We start from the raw sequence: 23,160 nt of genomic DNA on the forward strand, positions 1-23,160 counted from the left end.
TGTTTCAATGAGCCTTTCCCCAGGTTACTCAAGGTGTAACCGGTGGCTTCACGTCTGAAGAGACAGAAGTGATGTGCATGAGAGGGTCGCATTGAGGGCTTGCTGGGCTGGCGATTTCTAAGTTTACGGGGTGCGTGTGTGTGCAAGTGGCACCGCGGACCCTGGATTGCTTGTTCGCATGGCCTCTCTCTCTGTAGGGCCACCAATAGGGAGGGACGTCCATCTGTCTATATTTGGGTGGCCTGGGGAAGGAAAAAAGATGCTTGGATGGTCCGCAAGGAGACGTGTACACGGCACTACACGTCACGACTGGAACTCGTGCATACAACTGCTCTTTTCTCTCTCTTCTCACTCGATCACTCCTCTCTTGTATGTACCTACCTACGCACATACACGCACTATAAAGATGTGGCGCACAAGGAGATGCTCGGGTACTCATGCGCACCCGGGCATCCATGAGGAGGGGCAAAGGTTTGAACAGGCACCTCATGTCACTAGTGTCTATGGTGTATCCGAGATGCCTGCGCTCACCCCCCGGGAGGACCGATCTTGGACGAATCTGTTCCGGGAGTTATGGGTCTTGGATGTATAGAGACCGGCAGGCAGGGTCCCTTCTTCCCCATGGGCCGGGTCACCTTGATCATCGAGTCTTCTCCATGACTTTTTCCCCCTTCTCGATAAATAGCTTCATTTTCCCCGGGGAATTCGTGCTATCAGAGCCATCACCGCTGGACCAAGAGCCCATTCACTTGTACTGTGCCGTGTTATAACAGTTGTTTATATACTTTTCTTCCCACTTCCCACTTCCCACTTCCACCTGCTCATCACTGTCATCCCATCGGCTGTCCTTTGTTTCCCCTCCATCCTCTTATAGCTTCCCATAGCTCGGGTGTCCCATACTGCCCTTCTTGTGGCACTCTGCCGCCTCCACTTACATATCTGCCTGGTTCGACACTTTTCCCACTTTCCCGTCTCCTGACGACGTCGTTACAGCATCAGGTCTTTCCGTCTCTCGACCCAGAAAGTCTCTCGGCATACAATACTTCCTTCTTTGCTACTCCCCCATTTGCTCCGTCTCGACATCCTCCTCTGCTTTCCCTTTGGGCTTCACCCGCCATTCCTTCCTATGGCTTCGCCCATTTTGGACAGGAAGCTTCCGGTGGAAAGCTACACGGATTTCCAGCACCCCCAATCTACCAAGCAATCGACCTCCATGGGCTGCTGTTCGCCTGCGGCCTTTTCCCCTTTGCCGTCTAGCTTTGAGAAGGGGCAACAGCATCACCAACCTGATACATATTCGTTTACTCCGGCGGTTTGCGCTCTCCCACAGCAGCAACGACATCAAGATCTTCAATGCTCACAAGGGGGCCCTGTGCTATCGCCACCAGCTTGCTGCATTGAATCTTCTGCATATATGAGCCCTTACTCGCCGTATCAGCCAAGAAGCCACAGCATCTGGCCATCGCCCCCTCTGAGACCGGGAGATATCCAATATTGTATGCCTTATCAAGATTTGCCTGCTTGCGGAAGAGCATCTCTACCTTGCCACAACATTGCGCCCGCTTCTCCTGGAGAATGGTCATCATCGGTATCTGGCTATCCTCCGACGTCAGGCTATATCCATTCGCAGCATCCTGGAGATCAGCCCTTTGATAGGGTCTGCACTCCAATGTCGGCACAAGAGCTTCCTCTTCAGCACTCAGACATACATACCCCCTACACGGCGAGCTTTCATCCCGAATCAGACATTGACATCCCGACTGCTTACAACCTTTCGGTGTCTTCTCACGCGATGCCAGAACTATCTGCTGTTCCTGCCTCTTCGAGTGCTGGATCGCCAGACGGCTTGCAAGCAGAAACTCCTGCTTCCTTCGTTTCGCCCAAGGTCGAACATATTGACGGCCAGGATGTGGAATTCATGGAATCGATCCTTTCCGCTCCTCGAGCTGACGAGCCCATGACAATGAGCAGTGCCCGGCCTGACGACAAGGCCGATGAGCCCTACGCCAAGCTCATCTACAAGGCTCTGATGGGCCAACCGGATTATACCATGACCCTGCAAGAGCTCTACCAATGGTTCCGAGACCACACTAGCAAGGCCAAGAACGAAAGGGGCGGATGGCAGAACAGCATCCGCCATAACCTTAGCATGAATGCCGTGAGTGAATCCTAGTCACCGAAGCCTAGCATGTTTGTTGTTTTAGTGTTCTACCCTAGCCCGACTTTGGTTTCTTTCTTTTTCTTTTCTGTCTTACACCGGTTCTAAAGACCCCGGCAAGTGGGGCTAACATCTGCATGTTTCTTTTCTTTTTCTTTCTTTCTTGGCTTGCTATTTGCTGCGGCGTATGAGACTATCAAGTCAAATCTGCCCGGTTTCAATTTCTGCTGCAATTCAGTGGCTGGGAGTCTACCAGATGCTAACTCTTCTATTCTAGGCATTCAAAAGACGCGATCGCAAGCGCGCTGAGGATGCCGCCCCTTCAGCATGCGCAGAAGGCGAGTCCTTATTGGCAGGTGAGGTGAAGCGAGCGAACGAATGGATCCTAGAAGACTGGGCCGTCCGCGATGGGGTGCAGAGCACGACCAGATACCGCAAAGGGAACTCTGGGCGTCGCTCGAGCAGACGCAGCTCAAGCCATCTGGACATGGGAATGGAGCGGCGGCTCAACCAACGCAACAGCAGCGTCAGGGCCTTGTCCGGGCAGAAGGGCGGATGCGCGGCTAGAAACTCGCGTATTCGGAGCCATCTGTACGGCCAAGAGCTGCCGCTGGCCAGTGGCCGCCAGTATCGGCTCGTTGACAACGGGCTGGGCTCGCCCCCAGCTACCATGGCCGATCCGTTCTATTCCATGCCCATTGCAATCTCACGGATCGACCCGACGGCCATCCAGACCCCCATCGTGCAAGCGCACAGCAATAGCGCGGATTTTGGGACCGCAGCCACCGCCGCCACAGAGCTCTTTGGGCTGCAGATGACAGGACCGCGGATGGACCAACAAGTGGCTGGCGGAGGCAATGGTCACAGCGGCATTCACGCGGTTTCATACCTGGGCCAACAGGAGCAGATGTACCTGGAGCCGTCGCCCGCCGAGTTTCCCTATGGCATTGCAGATGTCCAGCTAGACTACGCCGGTGACCACGCCAATATCGACGTTCCTGAGCAGATCCGGCGCCATAACACCATCATCGGCACTCCGAGGATCGGCTGGACCAGCCCTAACGGCGTCTAGAGGAAAGCAGGAAGAGGCTTATGATATGCAGAAGCAAGATAGTCAGGTTCTGCTTGCACTACGGGAACTCACCCGCCCGCCAAACTTTGTCTGTCTGTCTGTCTGTCTTTCTGAACGAGCTGGTCTCGGAGGGGGGCTTGGTATACACAACGTCACGCTGGGCGGTTGACCGTACGACACACACGCTCCCGTTCCGATTGGCGAAGTGGCTGGCCACACGCACACACTCACACCTACACTCTCACGCGCACACGTTTTTTTCCTCACCGCGCTCCGCATGTCATGTCAAACATGCATACGCATATACGCCAAGCATGGTTGAGCTGGGAGCATCGCATGCTGTACATCTGGTGATGAGCAGCGGTGACAGCCACAACCCCCAGTTTACAACAACAACAACAAGCAACAGTTACAGCGATGATAGCAGCAGCAACAGAGTGACGGGGACAACAATCACGCAATTCAACGGCAAGCGGAGAGGGAAGAGAAAGACGGGAGCCTCAAAAACGCAAAAACAACGCACGCCGGGACTTGTGACTGCCACTGCCAGTCTAGACTGCCACTGCAGCAGCATTGACGCAGAAGATGGACCAAGTACCACAGGCCAGTGGAGTTTGATGGCCGGTCTATGCGTTTCTCAACGTGGCTTCTGCTTTTGGTGTCACCACCAGCGCATTCTCCGTCCTCACACACACACATCCACTCACCCACCCACCTCAACTGCCTTGGTGGATACGAAAAAAAGAACAAGAGCCAGGGTAGGAGAGAGGCTAGAAGGAAAGCCACGGCTATCTCAGGCGAACCAACAGCCGCGTCCACGGCTGCAAGCTGCAAGGGTCTGCCCCATGATGGATGCCACTATTGCTCAAATCGGTCTGGCTTCAACGCCTGGACTACCTAAACAGGCGAACAGAGGCACACTCAATTCGCACGAGGCTAGCAATGTGCCGCAGCATGGGAAGCCCGTGGAGGCAGAGACGCGGTTGTCTGCCCCTGCCCTGCCCTGTTTTGTTGCTAGGTTGGATCAAGCAGGCTGGGCGTCGTGGGTGCCTTTGACAGATCTCTTTCTGCGTGTGTTAACTGGCGGTACACAGACACAACGCCTCAACTCATTTCTACGTTTTTTTCTCAAAAACTTCGATTTGTTCTTTTTGGTGTTTTCTTTTTCCTTTTTCTTGCCTTTATCTGGCAGGAGTGGTCTATGGGTCAAAGCTGGACCTAGTTATCTGTGGAGCAAAACACAATGTATACTATGCTGCGCTGCGGTGCTCCAAGAGAGAGCTTTACGCACGACGGAAAATGGGATGGAAATGGAAATGGTTACATGAACAGTGATGGAAGCGAACAAACACAAAACAGGTAATGGATTTTTTAATTGGACATGGATGGATATGGCTTTTCTCTCTCTCTCTATCTTTTTTTTTTTTTTTTTTTTTTTTTTTGGGTTCTACTTTCGTTTGGATCTCTATTGTTTTTGTTTGTTTTGAGCGATGATTCATGCGTTGCTTTTTGTTCTGCCTCCATACATACCCGTAGTGTTTTTCAGCACTGCTAATTTTTCGAGAGCGAGATCTTGTTTTGTGTATTTGTTTCTGGCTTGATTTTCATATAGAGGTTTCTAGTTTCACATCCATTTTTTTTATTCCGTGACATTTTTGAAATTTCTCTCTGACCGACTTTACTGTCACCGTCTAACAGCCTTTGTCGTGATATCCTACAACACGTGGTGGAATATAATATGACCAGGTACTATGCATGTTGAGTCAATGTGGCACACCGCCCGCTGAGCATGCATTCATCTCATCTATTCCCCAGAAAAAAAAACACACAGCACACAGCACACCCCGTGTAAATTCTCCTTTCTCTCTTTTCACCTTTCACAAAGAAGAAGACAAAGCCTCTCCCAAAGCCGGCAAGTTCCGACGAAAACTTTCCTAGCGTTGAAGCGCGATAGCAGAGCCAACAGCCAACAGCCAAGCACAAAAAAGAGGTGAATTATTCTCTCTCTCTCACTCTTGGAAGAGGAGACAAGGTGGTGGCGGGAGGCATAGGCCAGGCGGGCAACAGTGCCTCGATCTCTGGCGGTATGCAATGCTCAAACGGTGCTCTGTACGCTCCAACGCATTAATCTATATTTGGCGCTGGGCAAGACACACAGATGGCATTCCCTCCAAGGGCAGATTCTGGTAGGCCATGGCGCTAAACGGTGGCAGTGAAATGAGGAGGAGGAAGCAGCCGCGCCACACAAACAAGCCCGGCAAGGATCATTGGCCGGGCGGTGAATGACTGGACGTCGATGGGAATGTGAATGTGAGTGTGTGTACAAGTAAAGGTACAAGTACTCCTCGGCCGGCGGTAATGTCGCCTTCCCGCTTGGTCGAGGTACACAACGGCCGATCGAGCGGATGAGCTCCCACTGGCCTTCTCTTCCGCCTTGCTTCCCACCAACAGCCAACGCAGTAGTGTATCTGCTGGCGCCGGGTCTTGACTGAGATTTGAGGGGGAAAAGACAACCATAGTTTCGAGGTAAACTCTTTCGGTCGGGCCAAAAGTCCTGGGATGGCCCTTGTTGTGGTGTTTTGACAAGGATAGACAACAGAGGGGAAAGGGCCCAGAAACATCCGGCTGTAGCAAAGTCTGTGTACAAGGCTCTCAGGAAAAAAACAATCCGGACACATGTCTCTCCGAAGGACAGAGCCGAGTAGGTTGGAGGTGGCGTACTCTGGGAGACGTGCGGATGATGTGGCAATGGCTGTAGCTTTTCTCCAATCTCATTTTTATGTTAATTGATAGAATAGTAGCGACGATAGCGACAATATCAGTCGAGATAAACAGATATGCCACAAACTTGCACCAGTCAGTCCACCCGTTCACAGCCCTGGCAACAAAGTCGCTTTTCGTGGCGATAGTAGCTCTGTTGAGCTTGGGCTACTGAGCTTCGGTGATCGACGATATCGCTCTATTGGGCCCCATAAGCCGCTTGTTTTACCATCCCAAGCAAGCTAACCAAGCTTTTTCACAAGTGAAGGACTTGGCACAAGATAGAGCTAGTCTATCTGATTCCTGTATACTTGGTACATTTAGCAAGCCTTCCTGATCGGAAAAGGGTTTGCATACCGCCTGTATCCGGAAAGTGTTGTTGGAGAGCCCTTGTATTGTCGTGCATAGATAAAAGACGTTTACTCAATTTCGTAACCTTATAACAGACGGCTGCATGCCGGCCATTTATCCTGTCTGATCGGCAATGGCATAAATCATGCAAGTTAGACATATGTATCCGAACAATATGCCATTCTGGGGCCAACCTGAGATGTGCCAACAATACAGTTATGCAATGCAGATCTCTGTTGTTTTATTCATGCCTCACCGCTATGCAGCCCATTGAGTGTCACTCGTGATGCCACCCACCAGCGGCAGGAAACTGGGGTTTGGCGGATACTGGAGCACGCTCTAAAAGAACTCTAGCAGAGGGCATCCTTGCGTTGATCCCAGCCGCGTCTGATGCGCGGGCCTTGGGACTTAAAGCATTGTGGTAGCAGTACTTCATGCCTGGTTTTTCATGCACTGGCCACGTATTGCCTTGAGCGCCATTGAACCCCAGAATGCGCTGCGTCTTCGCTCCACGAACCTTGCTGTGGGAGTATGGCGCAGACCTTTTATTGCCCACGCTCTCTGATTCTCCTCTCAAAGGCCCTGGGGATCGTGTGTGCGTACATACGGCTGCAAAGCTTATCGGGCCTGTGTGAAGCACTGCAGTGCTCCATGATATGCGGAGAAGAACAATGCTCCATATCCTGGCCTTAGTAGTCTCTCCGAATAGAACCAAACATTCCTTTCGCCATTAGTCGTGAGTGCTGCATGGCGGCTTGGCACATAATGCAAGCACTCGATGAGAGATGTACACACAATAGTGTGGTAAGAAGGGAGTTGCCCCTCCGCTTTGCATCCGTGTTAGCTTCAGGCTGCTACTGAACGGTAGAAGGCCGTACGACGGACTTCAGTCAGAAGCAGTGGCGAATAAGTGGGAGTAAGATCCGTATGGGGTCACAGCAGTCGAATTCGGGAATTCCAAGCGAGAGGAAAGCGGGAAGCCCACAGGAACTTGGCAGAAGCCGCCGTTGAGAATCCATCTCAGCACGAGGCTTTTCATTGAGGGATGCCTGTTTCTCACTCCCTTCGCTTCTCTCATCATAATGATCCTTTCAGCTCCATGATGGCTTGGAAAAGTCTCCAGATAGGTAGGAACATCGTTGACAAGGGCCTGAAGGGAACTATCTGTGGCAATGCGTCGGCCGCATGCAGCGGTAATATCCAGCTGGCCGCGTAAGAAGCCGCCCGGCCGAGGAGTAATCTTGATACTGCCTGCTTTTGGGCCCGTATTTGTTAAAAAGAACCAGAACGGCCAGGGAGCTGAGGATATGAGCCGCAAATAGACTTTCCGCTCCAGTCACACCCGCATATTACCAAATTCAGAGGGACAAGGCCATGGTGCATAAGAGGTCCCGATTGACGCCAATAGTGGTAAGGCAGGATATGATAAATTGCCCGGTATCAGGCTGTTAAATCCGCCTCAATATCCCTTACCCTGTTAGGCCCTGAATCAACCTAATCAGCGTCTCTCGGTTGCCACTCAATGGTCTCACCGTCGCTCACGCCCAGTGCTGTTTGTCTTCTTTGGATCATCTTTAGTTTGTTTACCGAAATTACAGACACTACTCCGTGTCAAACAATAATCCCAGAAAGGTAAACAATATGCCTCATCTTCATCCTTGCGGAAAACACCCACGTGCTTCCGCATGTAGCCACACTGACATTGCTGCGCAGAGCAAAGGGCCAGGCAGCAAGGATAGGGCGACATAGCCAATCATATGGATAGCCTCCGACTGCCATTGGACGGTTGCATGCAGTACAAGTCCCTATGTACCATGTCGTGTAGAGATCTTCGAATCGGGTTTGCGTATTCTGATAAGTGACGGGTAGACAAACCGTCGAGCCATCGATAGATACTGATCTCCAGTGCTTTGATAATTACTTAGGAGCTCATATATCATAATATTACGCTCAAGGTAGAGTTCTTTCAATCCGTTCGACTTTTCAATTCAATTTCTGAGCAAGCTGCATCGCATCCAGATGTGAGGCTGGATGTACGATCGAACGAGAGTGTATGTTCTTGGGCCGTGCGTATCGTGCTACCGCTTTGTCAAACCGCCACCTGGAGACAGACCCTTGCCCTAAGTAACGCGCATTGACACATCTCCACGTAGCAGTTTGAAGTTAGACCTCAGCTGGGGATGTCGCAGCCACTCATAAGAGGCAATGGAAGCGGACTTCGCCGCAGCCTGCTTCTAGTGTCCACGCGCTGCCCTTATTCGTTTACACGTGCATGATACGGTACGCGCCTCGTCGAGAGATGGATCCCGCGAAATTGGTGGTGCGGACTGAGGACCAATCCCAAGCGGCTGCCGTCGGATCTTTTCCACAGCCTCTTCTTTTCAGTTCGATTTCCTTTTTCTGTCGCCCTTCTTCTGTTCACCGGTCGGCGTGGCGGTATAGCATGGCTGAGCTGCGTATGTAATGCTCTGTATACTCCCTACTTATACTCCCAGGGGCAAAGAGGGATACCGCTCGTGGTCGCGAATCTCGTATTTTGTAACGTAAATCCACTCAGTGTTCCCATAGCCAGCCATGGCTCTGGCCAGAAAGACCAAAGCACTAGGACGGTCCCAATGACACTGACCACCCTCAGGCACTTGTTGAGCTGAATTCTTCACATTTCTGCAACAAACTCACGGCAACCTGTATTTTTGATTCGACAAATCATTTTTCCTTCTTCCCTCGACTTGCTGCTCAGACCAAGAGTCGGTCGGCGTGTTCATGCAAGTCGACGGCGAGCGATTGCCGAAAAGGCCATAGTAGAGCAGGCAAGTATGGCGTTTGTAGTAGTAGCTACTCTTATCTTATGATCCAGTCTCCACGCAAATAGATGAGCCTTTTACCAGTCTCCATTGCCGTCTTTATCGGCAAGACCTATATTGTTCCATGGCTATCCTTGCATGTTCACTAAATATCGCCCCATACCCCAGTGAGCTGATACGGGCGATTGTAAAGGCCAAAGCAAGAACGAGTAAAGATACGGATGGGAAACTAGGATAGGCATTAATAGCCTATAGCGGTTGTGGAACTCGTTATCACGGCCTGAAAACCGTAACAATAATTGTAATGTGCTTCATCTTTTGGGTATCCAAGAACAAACTAAGTTCTGGCGAGATCCTTGTGAGAAAATACATGATGATATAATGCGATTAGATAAACACGCTGTCAACTTAAAATCGCCTCTTCTTTTTGGCAGGACCGGCTGTCGTTTTTCGCTGAAGCTCATTCTTCAATTCTTCGCGCCTCCTATCGGCGCGTTCCTGTGAGGTTTCTCTAGGTTGATCCTCAGTTTGGGACTCTTCGCGCTCAGCTGGGCGGCCTCGTTTTGCAGTGTTGTCCCCTATTGACGTTTTTGAGCCCCCAGTATCAGCTTTCCTTCCGATGACTCCCATTTTTTTTGGGACCTGAGGCTTTCTGGTTGCCTGTTTCTCAGTGTCCTCTTTCACGTCGGCAGCTTCTGCCGTTTCTGTGGCACGCGCTTTTGCCGCAGCGCCGCCAATGCGCCCTAGCCCTCCCGCCTTAATGGTGTGTTTGGAAGGAGCTGGCGCGGGTAAAGAAGATGATGGGCCGCGACTTGTACTCATTTCATCATCGCTAGCCTCAGATGCTGTCTCGTCCTCATCTGCTGGGACTGGTATCGTAATTGGTGGTAAGCCATTTGTCTTGGTATCTTGTGATGATGCAGCGTTCTTTGCACTGGGCTCTGGTGGAAGCTTCACTGCCAATTCCTCCTCATCTTCTGTTGACGCATCATCAGCAATCGCTATAGGCGAACTCTTGTTTTTTGACTGAAGATGAGGAGGCGTGGGTTGAACTTGAAAATCATCATCGTCTTCCATGTTTATCGATTTAGTAGATGGCGATGGCGATCTTTTCGTAGACGATGCCATTTGTTGTTTGCTACGACGCACCAGTTGTGATGTGCCCTTGAAGTCATGCCACCACTTATCCAGTGCTGGAGAAGCGTCTACCTGTATCAAACATCGTTTGTTCAGGCCTTCTCCGCCAAACACATTCCTTGCAAGATCACCAACATCGGTTGGGCTGTTGTCATCTGATTTGAGGCTCGCTTTCCACTTCTGTTTGCGAAAAGGGGCTAGTCCCTTTACCTTCTCTTCTGCTGCGCTCCTCGTCACTTTCCTTTTCCCTGAAAGAGCCGTGAAAACGTGCTCCAGGCCAGTGCCGGTCGCTTCCAGCTTATCGGCCAGCTTGGTTATGACTGTATCTTTGTGATTCATCTCCTGTAATAGCGCTTCGACTTCTTGCTTTCTAGCGAATTGTGCCTCAAGTAGAGGTAAGACGAGATCAGTAGCAATAGCCGACGGAGGAGACTTCTTAAGATGAATAGGCCATTTCAGGGGCTGGAATCCTGGGAGCGGGCAAGTAACCAGGAGGGATAGGCCGTCTTCGCCAGCTTCTGCGGAAGAGCCTGGTGACAGGGTGAGAGCAGTCTGCTCATGACCCGGTTGAGTGGGATCTAGGGCCGATCTCAAGCTACCAAGGAATTTGGCCATGTTCTCAGGCGTGTCACTCGGGTCAACACTTGTGTTCTCGCTCCACCCTCTCATGAAAATGGCCTTTCGGTCCAGGCTTTCGACCCAAATATTGGCCAAATCAGTGATTCGAACAGTGTAGGCGGCGGTGCCAATATCAACCGATACCAAAAGCACGGGGATGTCAGATGATGATGCCTGCGGCAAAGGCTGCCATGTCAAATCGCCAGCCATGGCGTCACAAAGGGGGCCCAGTGGCGGCTGTGATGAGAGAACAGCGCCGTGAGGTCAAAGTCGAAAGGGCCGCGTGCTCGTGAGGCAGCCCCGTGTGCACCAAGGGAGATTCTCGGTGAATACAAGCTGGGGAACCTGGTGATCCGTGGCCAAGGTTGAAGATGCAACAGAGGCGGCGTCACACTGGGGGACGTGCGCAACGGATCTGTCTTGCTGCGGCAGCGGTTGGACAGCTCTTTGGCTAGCAAAATTAAACCTTTCTTGAGAAGAAAGAGCTCCAGATATCAGGGAACGCAGGACAGGTCCACCTTGTGCCACGACACAATTTAGGGCCGACACTCTGTTGTTGATTTCGTGTAGCTTTGTCGTAGGCTCAGGTTGATTCTCATCCAAAACTGGCTCGGCAAGGCGCTCGTGTACGACACGGGATGTCTCTCCAGAAGCCGAACTAGCGTTGGAGCCGGTATTGTTCTGGAAATGAGGCAGAACGCGTCAAGTCAAGGCCCAGTGCAGTGGCGTCACGGCCTCATCCTTGCTCTGCGCAGGAATAGCGGTGGTGTGGCGCTGCATTCTAGGTATCCACGGATGATGCCTGTAGGCCCATCAGCTGGCGCATCCTGCTTGACAGCTGGCGGCAGCTGTTGGAGCCCAAGACAAGCTTTTCGATCTCTGATGGTGTAATTTGGATGGCAAAAGGAAAAAGAGATGGCAGACTAAAGAAGGCTAAAAAGTTGAATCCATGATAGCTTTCTAAATTATCCAAGGCGTCACTTGCTTCTTTCCTATTTTGTTTTTGCAAGTTTAATCGTGCGCCAAGCACTGCAGGTATGAGTCCTTCAGCCAAAGCTGGCAGGCACCACGTGAAATGTACTAGGAATTGCAATAGCGGCGCTTTGATAGGGCTTGTGCCAAGTATCGAGAACACCCAGCTACCTATAGCAAGGAGAGTGCCAAGGTACTAAGCACTCCTAGGTCTGTGTACAATTCTCAACCGCATTATAGACATCCAGCTGATGGCTCATGCATTGTTCAGGGAGTGTAGCGGTCAAATATAAATGTGTATGCGAGTTTTCGATGCTAATTTGTTCGTGCTACTGCTTAATCTCCGCCTTGTCTTGCTACTTACGCAGGGATACCAAGCCACTGAAATCGCACTGACATGGCACCAGCCAAAGTCCCGATCTCCAGACGCCAATGACGCAGGCCACATCGAGGCCATATCTCAAAACCGTGAATTTAACGTCTAATAAGTAAAGCATGGGGTAATTGATTTAAATTCACGCGAATCTCAATTCATGCATCCTAATTTTTTTTGAACCACCGCTACATCGTCAATATTATCCTACAAAAATCCAGTGTGTGTAAATGCTCGCGAGGAGCGTCTATGCGTTAGCCCGATCTCAGATCACAAGCAGGAATTATCTGCCATCACTTTCGTCATATTCTAGACTTTTTCAACTAAAATTTACCTTCTCTACAATGCCTCCAAAGGGCTCCAAGAGGAGAACAGCCTCCCCTGTGGGCAAAGCCAATGGAGTTGAGACCAAAAGAGTGAAACACGGAGACAACAAAGATGAGCTCTGCCAACCTCACCCATTCGCAAAGGATGCAGAAGAACATGGCATCGTCCTACGACGCTTCTATCCCCATGAAATGAGCACTTCTCGAGCTTATGCATACAACGATAATGAAATTGAAAGGCCAATAGAAGGACTTATTGCGGCATTGGAAGAGACAGCCGGAGCTCGAAAGCAAGCCAGGGTCCGGCACGCTGTTGTTCATTGGTTCAAAATGGATCTTCGTCATTCTGATAATCGGTCACTCGCATTGGCAAGTGCTAAAGCTAAAGAAGCTGGCGTTCCTCTCATTTGCGTTTATATCATAAGTCCTCAAGACTTCGAGGCCCATCTTACGTCGCCGGTCCGGGTAGACTTTATGTTGAGAACGTTAAGCGTTCTCAAAGATGACCTGGCGGCTCTCGATATTCCTCTCTATGTGGAAACTGTTGATAAGAGGAAGGACATTCCACATCGCATGTTGGAGCTCATGGAAGAATGGGGAAGCAACCACCTCTTCGCCAACATGGAATACGAAGTTGACGAACTGCGACGTGAAGCTCGTATGATTCACCAGTTTGCCGAGAACAACATGTCTTTTGAGGTGGTTCATGATACGTGCATTGTACCGCCAGGACAGTTACATACTGGTGCAGGCAAGCAATATGCTGTTTACACTCCTTGGTATCGAGCTTGGATGGCTCATATTCATGAGAACTTGGATCTCATCGAGCTTTATGATCGACCGGAGAAAAATCCAGATGCTGCGCGACGAACCTTCAAGACGCTCTTCGATTGCCGAATCCCAGATGCACCAAAGAACAAGCAGCTCAGCGATGAGGAGAAAAAGAGATTCCACGGTCTGTGGCCCTGTGGCGAACATGAGGCCATGTCGAGATTGGACAAATTTTGCGACGATGCAGTCACAAGCTATCACGATAAGCGAAATATCCCTGGGGACAGCGGGACGTCAGGCCTGTCTGTACATCTTGCGAGCGGGACAATCAGTTCCAGGACATGCGTTCGGATAGCCAGGGACAGGAATAAAACTAAACGATTAGACGGCGGCCATCAGGGTATCCAAGTTTGGATCAGCGAAGTAGCCTGGCGAGACTTTTACAAGCACGTTTTGGTTCACTGGCCATATGTCTGGTACGTATATAGCTCGTGGTTCTCATCAACTAGATCGACCGCTAACAGTGTTCAACCAGTATGAACAAGCCATTCAAGCCCGAGTATGCGAATATCGAGTGGTCTTACAACATGAATCATTTTGAAGCATGGTGTGAGGGGCGAACTGGATTCCCCATTGTCGATGCCGCGATGCGTCAGCTCAATCACATGGGATATATGCACAACCGGTGTCGAATGATTGTCGCTTCGTTTCTGTCCAAAGACCTGTTGATTGATTGGCGCATGGGTGAGAAGTATTTCATGGAACACTTAATTGATGGCGACTTTGCGAGCAACAACGGTGGCTGGGGGTTCAGTGCCAGTGTTGGCGTTGATCCACAGCCCTACTTCCGCGTCTTTAACCCGTTGCTCCAAAGTGAAAAGTTCGATTCAAGCGGCGAGTACATCCGCAAATGGATTCCTGAGCTAGGGGCCTTGAGCGACAAGGAGATACACGATCCGTATAACCGAGGTGCTGGCACCAAAGCGAAAAAGCAGGGCTATCCGAAGCAAATAGTCGATCATAAAGGCGCAAGGGAGCGTGCTCTGAGCGCATACAAGGCCGGGCTCGAGAGTGGGATCTAGAAGAAATTGAATATTGAAAACGGTTCACCTGGTAGTTTAATAGTGTCAATTAATAGTGTCAATTCGTACTTGACGATCTAAGCATGTTTGACCCGTATCTGTACCATGACGAGCAACTTAACCGCCACAGCTTTTTGAAGGCCAAATTTAATTAATCTTCGGCTTGGGAACTATCGGAGCAGCTCTAGAATCCCCGACCAAAGAAAGCATGTAAGTGCTCGCTCGAGGAGACTTTGCTAGCCGGTGTGTGTTTATAATGAGGCGGGGAAAAAGGAAAAAAGTCTTTAATAAACATCACATCCGAATCGCATATTTGAACGTCGAAACTTTTGTCTTGAAACGGAGCCAAAACGCCTTGAATTGGGTTTGCTACATGCAGCCAACTCTAGTTTCCACGCCCACCTTTCATACCCATGCTAATCCCTATTCGCGAGGTCAGTCAACCTGCTGTTTCGTATTTCGATGCCGTTCGTTCCCGGTGCCTTCGTACCTCTTCCAAATTTTGATTTTTTTGAGAAATTTATCGCTGGGCGCTCCAGACGGCCTTGACGAGACCATCACGCTGAGCCAATCGGTTCAGAGAGTCGTCGGACTCACCCATGGCACGGACGAAGCCGCACAGGGCGTAGACGTGGTTCTCGCCGGGGACGGCACGGCCGTTCTCGTCAACCTTGGCGATGGAGATCTGGACGGAGCCGTGGTCCTTGGCCTTGATGATGCGGTTGGTAGCGCTGCACTTGCGCGGGACGTAGCTGGACGGGCATGAATCAGTATTTCGGCATTCCTTCAGCAGGACATCGTATAGGTCCTTACAGGTCGACGATCTCGCCACGGTCGTTCTCCATTTTGGCTGTGAGGAGGGGTAGTGTGGTGGTGTAGAGGAGTTGAAGATGCGGAAAGATGGTACTGAGCCTTTTGCTGGGGCCAAAAAATCACCAAATTACTAAATTTCGAATAATTTTCGTGTGCGGATGTGTCATGTGATTTGTGGGTCGATATACCAAGTTAGACTGTGCCTGTAGTCCACTATTGTTCAATGTTACTTAGTAATCAGCTTACTACCTAGGCATATATGCTATCTATAGCCAAACGAGAAGGTTAATGAGACTTACAGTCTAGTTTTGAGAGGCAAAATACGGTACTTGATTATCAAAGGGGTAATTGGGGAATAAAGTTATTCTCTCTACTCGCGTAGTCTTTATCAAACCTGAAAATGCCTGGTGTTTGCTTTGGTAGTTACTCGGGTCGTAGTTTGGAGTCAGCGTCAAGTGGAAATTACCAGTACATCTTGCCCCCTAGTAAAGAAGGACAAAAAAGAAAAGCCATTGAAGTGATTTTAACAAAAATCGAAATAATACGACATCAATGGTCTTGATAAATTTACTATTGTAGGGTCCTTGGATGCTCGATGCGCACCTTGATGCTGAAGAAAAGTCATCTAGCCTGTCATGTGATCACGCGGCGGTCACGCGTTTTGTTGGCTACGGGGGGCACCTCTGGCTAATTGACGATCGCATTGACAACATCGGCTCCAAATTCCGGGGAAGGGCTGGCATCAGAGGGCCGAAGCAGAGAAACATTCATCTACCATGAGAGCTGTTTGGTTCATGTGACTGCGATCAAACACGTTGACTGGGTTACTGCGCGCCAACTATCTGAGATGCGCTTTGCGCTCTCAGAGGTTTGCTGCAGGCATGATGGCATCCCCTAATGCCTTTCTGCCCTCACCGTCACGAAGTGCTAGGCAGACGTCGCATTTCTTCCGCTCTTCATCTCCCGACTTGCCTTTTATTGGAGATATACTATCGCCTGGCGTCAGGATCCGGCCACCTACAGTTGGTGACAAAACACTGGTAATCTCATCCGACGAAGAGTCAGCAATCAAAGGTCGCGATAAAAAGAAGCGCTCCAAAAATCTGACTGCGGGACCGACTCCCTCAATCTCGAATAGGTCTGGTACCGCCGATGATGGTGACAGTTCTTTGTGCATTATTGAACCTCCCGCTACACACACTCCGGTGGCTCAGAGAAATCATGTGGCGCCACCAAGGTTCAGATCACAATCTAGCTCTCCAACAAAAGACCAGCCTTGGAAAAAGTTCAAGTCAAAAGCGGACAATTCTCACAGCGACAGTCCTGAAGTCCGGGAGCCTGAATCTGGCGATATCAGAACTATATCAACTCCACGGCCAGCAAGCAATCCGCCTCCAATAGTGCAGCCAAACTCCAAGCGAGATATAAATGACATCAAGGAGCCGCTAAGACTGGAACCGGCCATGGTTCGAAGACTGGACTGGACGCCTCCATCTAATAAGTCTTCGACCATTCATGAAGTACAGTCTTCTTCTGCTATTAAGGATACGCATTCGCCAGAACTTCAAGAAGCAGACAAAAACTTTGAACAGATCCTCGAAGCCTACAAATGTGCAGATAGCTTACAGCAAAATGTTTCAGCTCCAGGAGAAGGGGCCAATGTTTTGGGAAAGCGAAAGCTTCTCGAGATGGTTGTCACAACTGCAGCACCCGCAGCTGTATCTACTGAAGTTGAAGAAAAGGCCCCTGTGAAGCAAAAGGCGCCAAGGAAAAGACCACGCACCATAACAGAGCTTGCAACTTCAGCGTACAGGAGGCCAGACCCGCTTCAGCCAGTGCCAGCAGCGGTAAATGATTCTACTATCACAATCACGCACAATGACACAGATGATACAGCCGCTCAAGAAGAATCCAAGAAAAAGACTAAAAGGAAAACAACAAAAGCTGCGGCCAAGAAGAAGAAGAAGCCGTCACCACCTTCACCAATTCTGCTTGCCCCAGCAGAGGCGCTTCAAGAAGTTGCGAGGCAAGATTTTGTCTTTGGAACATCGAGCCAATTAGCGATTGAAAACTCACCCACCTTTTTGCGAGATCTTCAGGCTGCGATGAGGCGCTCGAACCGAGTTGACTACGTCAATCTTGACAGCCCTCTGAATGATGACGGTATCGAGCTTCCAGAGCGAAAAAGGTTGTGGGCTGCTGGCGCTCGTGACATTGATGGAGACTTGTTTGATCTTGAAATCAACAAGATTATGGAGAGGTCATCTCAGCCATTGCCCGCGCTAGATCATGATGAAGATCCATTTGGCTACGTTGGCGGAGATACAAACATTACGCTACCTGCGAAGAGTGGCGTTGGAGCCCAAACTGGGCTACCAAGCAGCCCCCTTATTAACACCAATGAAGTTTTACCTAATGGCGCCAAGCCCATCGAAATCAACGATGGCTCTGTATTAGCAGGTGGCGGGATTCCAGTTGAATCTCCCCAAAGGCAGGTGTCCAAACCGGCTGATGGAACTCAATCTTTTAAAACGCACGAACCTCGTGATCCAAGCAACCCGGATCACACCCAGCCACACAGTTCGAAACCCTCATTTGAACTGTTTACGGATGCTCAGCTCTCCAAAAAGGTTGCTTCATACGGGTTCAAAGCCATCAAATCACGCCAAGCAAAAATCTCTTTGTTAGAGCAGTGTTGGCAGAGCAAGAGCAGTATACAGCAGCCCAACTCTACGAGAAATGTTACTACTTCCGCAGCCACAGAAAAAAGCACGTTGGACAACAGCGTCCGAACTCCACGCGGAAGACCGAGGAAGAATAGCGCCTCCAGTACACCGGAGATACAAGAGCCACCGCCGTCTGCACAACCTCCTGTGTCTCCGTCAAAGCCTCGTGGGAGACCTAAGAAGTCTGTTACTGCTGCCAAACGCATCACAGCGGGTCCTTCGAAAGGGAAAAAGGCTTCGCCAAAGGCGTCAATAGAAACTCCAACAGCACAAAAGCGCAAACCAAAGGCGACCAAAGTCATTGTGGAGATTCCGGATTCAGCATCGGATAGCGAGCACAGTCTATCCCCAGACCCGGCTTCCTCTCCGGGGCTTCCTTTTTCACAACCTCGTGTGGACCTCTCCACATCTGTCATGGACGACACAGATCTCAACCTGTCTGGAGATCAATCGCTCGGTTACGAGTACATCACTAAAGCCGTGCAGTCAGCACCACGGACAACGGACCCGAGAAATCCTTCTTGGCACGAGAAAATCTTGCTGTACGACCCGATTGTACTCGAAGATTTCACGACGTGGCTGAATTGCGGGCAACTAACACGCGTGGGCTTCGATGGCGAAGTGAGCACGATGGAAGTCAAGCAGTGGTGCGAGTCTAAGAGTATATGCTGTCTGTGGAAAGTAAACCTGCGTGGCAAGGAGAGGAAACGGTATTAATGAAGAGCACGAGCACGAGCACGAGCACGAGCACGAGCACAAGCACGAGCATGAGCATGAGCATCTGGAGTTTTTTATGGGCAGTTTTTCTTTTCTCTTTTAGTTTTTCTATACCTTGTATATAGGATTGTATATAGTCTAACGCTTCCAACGACACATGCTTCAAATTCCACCAGTTGCCGACCGAAGCAGCATCATGTCTCTCACCAAAATACATGGATAGCTTATCGCCGAATACATATATGGCTTATCACCATCGATGGCCCGTTTATTGCCGTTTTGTAGCATGAGATCGGGCCCCATATCTCGGAGCGCGGAGTCGCATTCGTTACGGGGTCTTACAGGCAAAGGCACGCTTCCCCGCAAAATCGAACCGTGGAGCCGGACCTCGGTTCCAGCTTCTGTACCTTGTCGCGCAGCCACATTTGTGAGGACAGCTCTGAAGGTACCTAATATCTCACCCCAGTCGTCTCTTTTGCTGCAATTGCAATGATATCGGCCTCATACACCGTGAGCAGGCCATTGTCTCTTCGCATCAGCAGCTTGGCGTCATCAGCACAAAGACCAATCATGGCTTCAAAACCGCCGACCTGGACGCGTCTCTACGCACAGCCCGCTACTCCACAGCCAGAGAAGAGCTCGGAAAAGAAGCCAATTCCTGAGCCGCGGCCTAGTGCTTCCATTGTGCTGCTGTCTCCCACCAACGAGGTCTTGCTGCTGCATCGAGTCAAGACGTCGACTTCGTTTGCGTCTGCGCATGTCTTCCCTGGCGGCAACTTGGATGCGTTCCACGATGGCGATATCCCAGCTCCCGGGACGCATGAGCGCCATCGCGACGGTCCGGCGTATAGGCTGGGCGCTATCCGGGAGTGCTTTGAAGAGACGGGAATTCTGCTCGCCAAGAAGGATGGCCGGTTGGTTGATCTGCCGCAGCAAGAGAGGGACGAGGCGAGGAAAAAGATTCACGGGAGCCAGATCAAGTTTGCTGATTGGCTGAAGTCAATTGGCGCAGAAGCTGACCAAGGTTTGTTCTGAGCAGCTTCATCGACCTTCGTCCATAATTATGTTAATCTAACGATTCGTGTTTTAGATGCGCTCATTCCCTTCACGAGGTGGCTGACGCCCGTCGGCGTCGGTAAACGCTTCACCACTCAGATGTACTTGTACATGCTCCCCATTTCACGGTCTGGGATACCATCCGAGATGCTGGTCCCAACTCCCGACGGCGGCGTCGAGCACACCGAAGCCATCTTCGCCCCTCCGCAGACGTTCCTCTCACGCGTGGCCTCCAATGAGATGATCCTATTCCCGCCTCAGTACTACATCCTGACGCTTCTCACAAAGTTCCTCAAAGGCCCGACTATCTCAGTCGAGGAAGGGCCCATTCATTATACAAGGCAGCGCAAACAGCTTCTCAAATTTGTAAAAGCCACTCCGACGGTAGATACGGAAAAGGCCAAAGATCATGTTACGTCAAGCATATCGTGGGCGGACAAGGTGATTAGTCCATACCACTTGTTTGTCAGGAAGAGCGACAAGAGAGTCGTCTTGGGCTTGGAGAAGCCAGGGCTTGAGCTGAAGGATTCGGATAGGGGCGGTGATTGGGAGAGAGTGGTGCTGGTGAGCTTTGGCAAGGCTGGGCCTTCTCAGGTGGAGGTGCGCCTGAGGGAGGATGTACTCGCGGAGGAAAAGAAGGTTGCCTCGGGAGGGTCAAAGCTATGAGATGAGTTGAGATAATCTTAATTTTAGATACATATAGTGTATGGCGGCTTGCATATAAAAATGATCTTGGGCTGCTCATGATGTTATATGAGAGTTGAAGGCTAGTAGTGAGAGGTAGTCGCTGTAGCGTTGCATTTACTGAGCGCTGCTACTCCATATTCGCACCAACCAAAGCAGAAACAAACACATGCTCTTATCCCACGTTGTTTAATTTATCGGCCCAAAATCTCCATACCGCTATTTTGTTGTTTGAATAGGGCAAAAAAACTTGCTCAAACACACGCAAGCGTGGAATGGATAGGCTAAGAAAACAAAGAACCATTGGCTTGGCACGCGCACATGGCAATTGGGCGTGGCTTTTCTTCCTATTTGGTAGCCATCTTTCATAGTTCAAGACCAGTCCTAGAATGAAACGCTTTTTATTATACTATTGGAATTGGTTTATGTGACTTTGTTTCCACTGTTATCAATCTGGACACTGTGCGAAGTACATGGACGCACTTTCTGGTGATGGTCACCCAGCCCTGTGATGGCTCATGAGTGGTTCGGAAAATTTGATATACTATGTCTACAGTCTTCTATACGCGTGTCCAGAAATATTATACTGAAGTATTGGACAGAGGATATTTTTTGACTTTCTCAACAGCTGCATTGATGCATAGTTTCGATAGCATCATGGTCCCCTCCATAGAGTATGTAAGCCACGAGTTTTCAGCAGTTGTTACCGTAAAATTCACTGCGGCATTCTTCATATCTACCCTCAAAGCTGTTTATCTTTTGTAGGATAAAGAAAATAGTAGCTATATACAATTAATCTTTGATACTCGGGAACAATCCGACTTTAGTCATAAGAGGCTCATCACTTAGTGGAAATAACATCGATGATGTATGAAGTAGCTGATCGCTCCGTAGCTAAAGGGTTGTGACAGCTTCAAGGAGGAGTCAAGAGTGCAAGTAAACATATAGTGTGACATGATATGATATAATTTCGGGTAGAGAACAAAACGGATTATGGTGCTCGAACACACATGATGAAAGCTTCGTATCATAATGATGACGCCAAGTTGAGAGCCTATTTCGAGAATTGAAGTCTCTGTGTGTCCTTGACAATGCAGTGCTACGGCTTTGTGCAATGATAGGGCTTTCTTCGACTTACACAAGATATCTACTTATCTATGATCCAAGCGGTGAAGGCCACAAATGCCTGAGGCGATCATATTTCTCTGCCAGTACCTATCACTAGATATCAATTTCTTTCCTCTATTTAATAGATTCCCTTTCTTTCTCTTCTTTCTTTTCTCTTCTTCCGCCACAGAAATGTAACTTATTTCCTTCCTTTCCTTCCTCTTCACTCAATCTATTCAACACTAGAGTTGTATCAGCCAACAACAATGTCTCAATCTCCCCTGCCAGCGAAACTGAATTTGCCAGGCACAAGATCATATCCGCCATGCATCTTCAACACACAAGCCGAAAAGAACCTATACAAACGCCTTCGAGATGTGTATGAAGAGCATTGTGATACTTGGGATGCCGAAGCACACGATGCATGGCCAGTCATTGTTGAACACGCATCGCTGGCACCTTCAACAATTGGCAAAATCACGAATCATTACATCACGAGACACATGCAGAATAACGGCGTGACATGGGCACATGTGGTTGCACTTCGAATCATGTATGAGAAGCAACTTTACAAGAGCAGAAAGTTGATGGGGCTCATTCGGGGCAAATATCCAAATGCAAGCTTCGAAACATTTGCATACAGCGAGGACTACACACTCTCCTTCAAATCCGAAATGGCCAGAGAAGCACAAGAACAAGCAGCTCCAAAGACACCAGCAGTGGACAACAGCGTTCAAAGACTCCAGGGCGATGAAGGTCTGCAGCTCAATAGAACACCTGCGAACAACCACCACCGTGAGATGAGTAAAGGGGCTGTTGAGTTTCTGAGCGACGGAAATTCCTCTGAAGACGAGCCAATCATGTGGAATTCGTCTAAGAGGACAAAACCGCCACCTGCTCAGAGTACAACACGGAAAAAGCGAGCTGCTACCACCAATGCACGAAACGAAGGCGGAGCTGAGCCGCACAGACGCACCAAGAAGCCGCGCCATGCGGCCAGAGGCATTACAAATGTACCTTCTCCCTCCGGAGAGGTCAAGGAGAGGACAAGCGAAGAGCAAGAAACTTCAATAGACGTGTTTGAAAACTTTATGAATGCTCTCAAAGAGAATACAAAGGCAACAAACGACAACATAAGAGCCACCGAAAAGAATAGAAAAGCCACCGAGGAGAACACGAAAGCCATTGAGGAGCATACAAAAGCTACAGAAGAATATACAAAAGTTATCAAGGAGAAGAGGGCACGCAGCAAAGCGGCTTCAAAGAAAACCACAAAGGATCAAAATGTGTGATGGTTTGAGATTCGTAGATTGGCTTAGATAACGTTACCAAGAGTTACTCATACAGCTTTTAGTAGGAGACATTCTAGCAGCTAGTACTGGGAGTGGCTATTTCTTACTCAATTTAGACATAAATCATTTCAATGACCAATGAAACGCGACCCATGCACATGTTCTACAATTGAAGTCTCATGATTTGTGCCTTGAATGAGTATCTATCAAGAGACTGGGTGCGAATATTAACACCAGGCCACTAGCCCCAACCACCACCCAGCGGACGCTACCACATTTACTTGCTCACCCTAGAAGAGGCACCGAGAAACAACGACGCCAATCTAAGCACAGCTATGTGA

General features: G+C 49.7%; 7 protein-coding genes across 7 annotated transcripts; 5 read left to right on the forward strand and 2 right to left on the reverse strand.

The window, feature by feature from the left end:
- Nucleotides 1–1,126: 1,126 nt before the first annotated feature.
- Nucleotides 1,127–3,230, forward strand: TGAM01_v200496 (hypothetical protein; the record flags this gene model as incomplete). The annotated part of the gene is made up of 2 exons (XM_018806137.1): nucleotides 1,127–2,158; nucleotides 2,436–3,230. The coding sequence occupies 2 exons, from the start codon at nucleotides 1,127–1,129 to the stop codon at nucleotides 3,228–3,230; spliced, it is 1,827 nt and encodes a 608-aa protein (XP_018660618.1).
- Nucleotides 3,231–9,553: 6,323 nt separating this feature from the next.
- On the reverse strand, nucleotides 9,554–11,110 carry TGAM01_v200498 (hypothetical protein; the record flags this gene model as incomplete). The annotated part of the gene is made up of 1 exon (XM_018806136.2): nucleotides 9,554–11,110. One exon carries the CDS (start codon nucleotides 11,108–11,110, stop codon nucleotides 9,554–9,556), a length of 1,557 nt encoding a protein of 518 aa, XP_018660617.2.
- A 1,365-nt stretch (nucleotides 11,111–12,475) lies between these two features.
- On the forward strand, nucleotides 12,476–14,424 carry TGAM01_v200499 (deoxyribodipyrimidine photo-lyase; the record flags this gene model as incomplete). The annotated part of the gene is made up of 2 exons (XM_018806135.2): nucleotides 12,476–13,818; nucleotides 13,878–14,424. 2 exons carry the CDS (start codon nucleotides 12,476–12,478, stop codon nucleotides 14,422–14,424), a joined length of 1,890 nt encoding a protein of 629 aa, XP_018660616.2.
- Nucleotides 14,425–14,944: 520 nt separating this feature from the next.
- On the reverse strand, nucleotides 14,945–15,269 carry TGAM01_v200500 (40S ribosomal protein S21; the record flags this gene model as incomplete). Its single annotated transcript, XM_018806134.1, has 2 exons — nucleotides 14,945–15,176; nucleotides 15,238–15,269. 2 exons carry the CDS (start codon nucleotides 15,267–15,269, stop codon nucleotides 14,945–14,947), a joined length of 264 nt encoding a protein of 87 aa, XP_018660615.1.
- An 849-nt stretch (nucleotides 15,270–16,118) lies between these two features.
- Nucleotides 16,119–18,680, forward strand: TGAM01_v200501 (hypothetical protein; the record flags this gene model as incomplete). Its single annotated transcript, XM_018806133.2, has 1 exon — nucleotides 16,119–18,680. The coding sequence occupies one exon, from the start codon at nucleotides 16,119–16,121 to the stop codon at nucleotides 18,678–18,680; it is 2,562 nt and encodes an 853-aa protein (XP_018660614.2).
- Nucleotides 18,681–19,169: 489 nt separating this feature from the next.
- TGAM01_v200502 (hypothetical protein) lies at nucleotides 19,170–20,402 on the forward strand (the record flags this gene model as incomplete). The annotated part of the gene is made up of 2 exons (XM_018806132.2): nucleotides 19,170–19,704; nucleotides 19,771–20,402. 2 exons carry the CDS (start codon nucleotides 19,170–19,172, stop codon nucleotides 20,400–20,402), a joined length of 1,167 nt encoding a protein of 388 aa, XP_018660613.2.
- A 1,391-nt stretch (nucleotides 20,403–21,793) lies between these two features.
- Nucleotides 21,794–22,819, forward strand: TGAM01_v200503 (hypothetical protein; the record flags this gene model as incomplete). The annotated part of the gene is made up of 1 exon (XM_018806131.1): nucleotides 21,794–22,819. One exon carries the CDS (start codon nucleotides 21,794–21,796, stop codon nucleotides 22,817–22,819), a length of 1,026 nt encoding a protein of 341 aa, XP_018660612.1.
- Nucleotides 22,820–23,160: the final 341 nt, after the last annotated feature.

The sequence above is a fragment of the Trichoderma gamsii genome (genome assembly GCF_001481775.2).
Source record: "Trichoderma gamsii strain T6085 chromosome Unknown Scaffold_1.2, whole genome shotgun sequence".
NCBI lineage: Eukaryota > Fungi > Ascomycota > Sordariomycetes > Hypocreales > Hypocreaceae > Trichoderma > Trichoderma gamsii.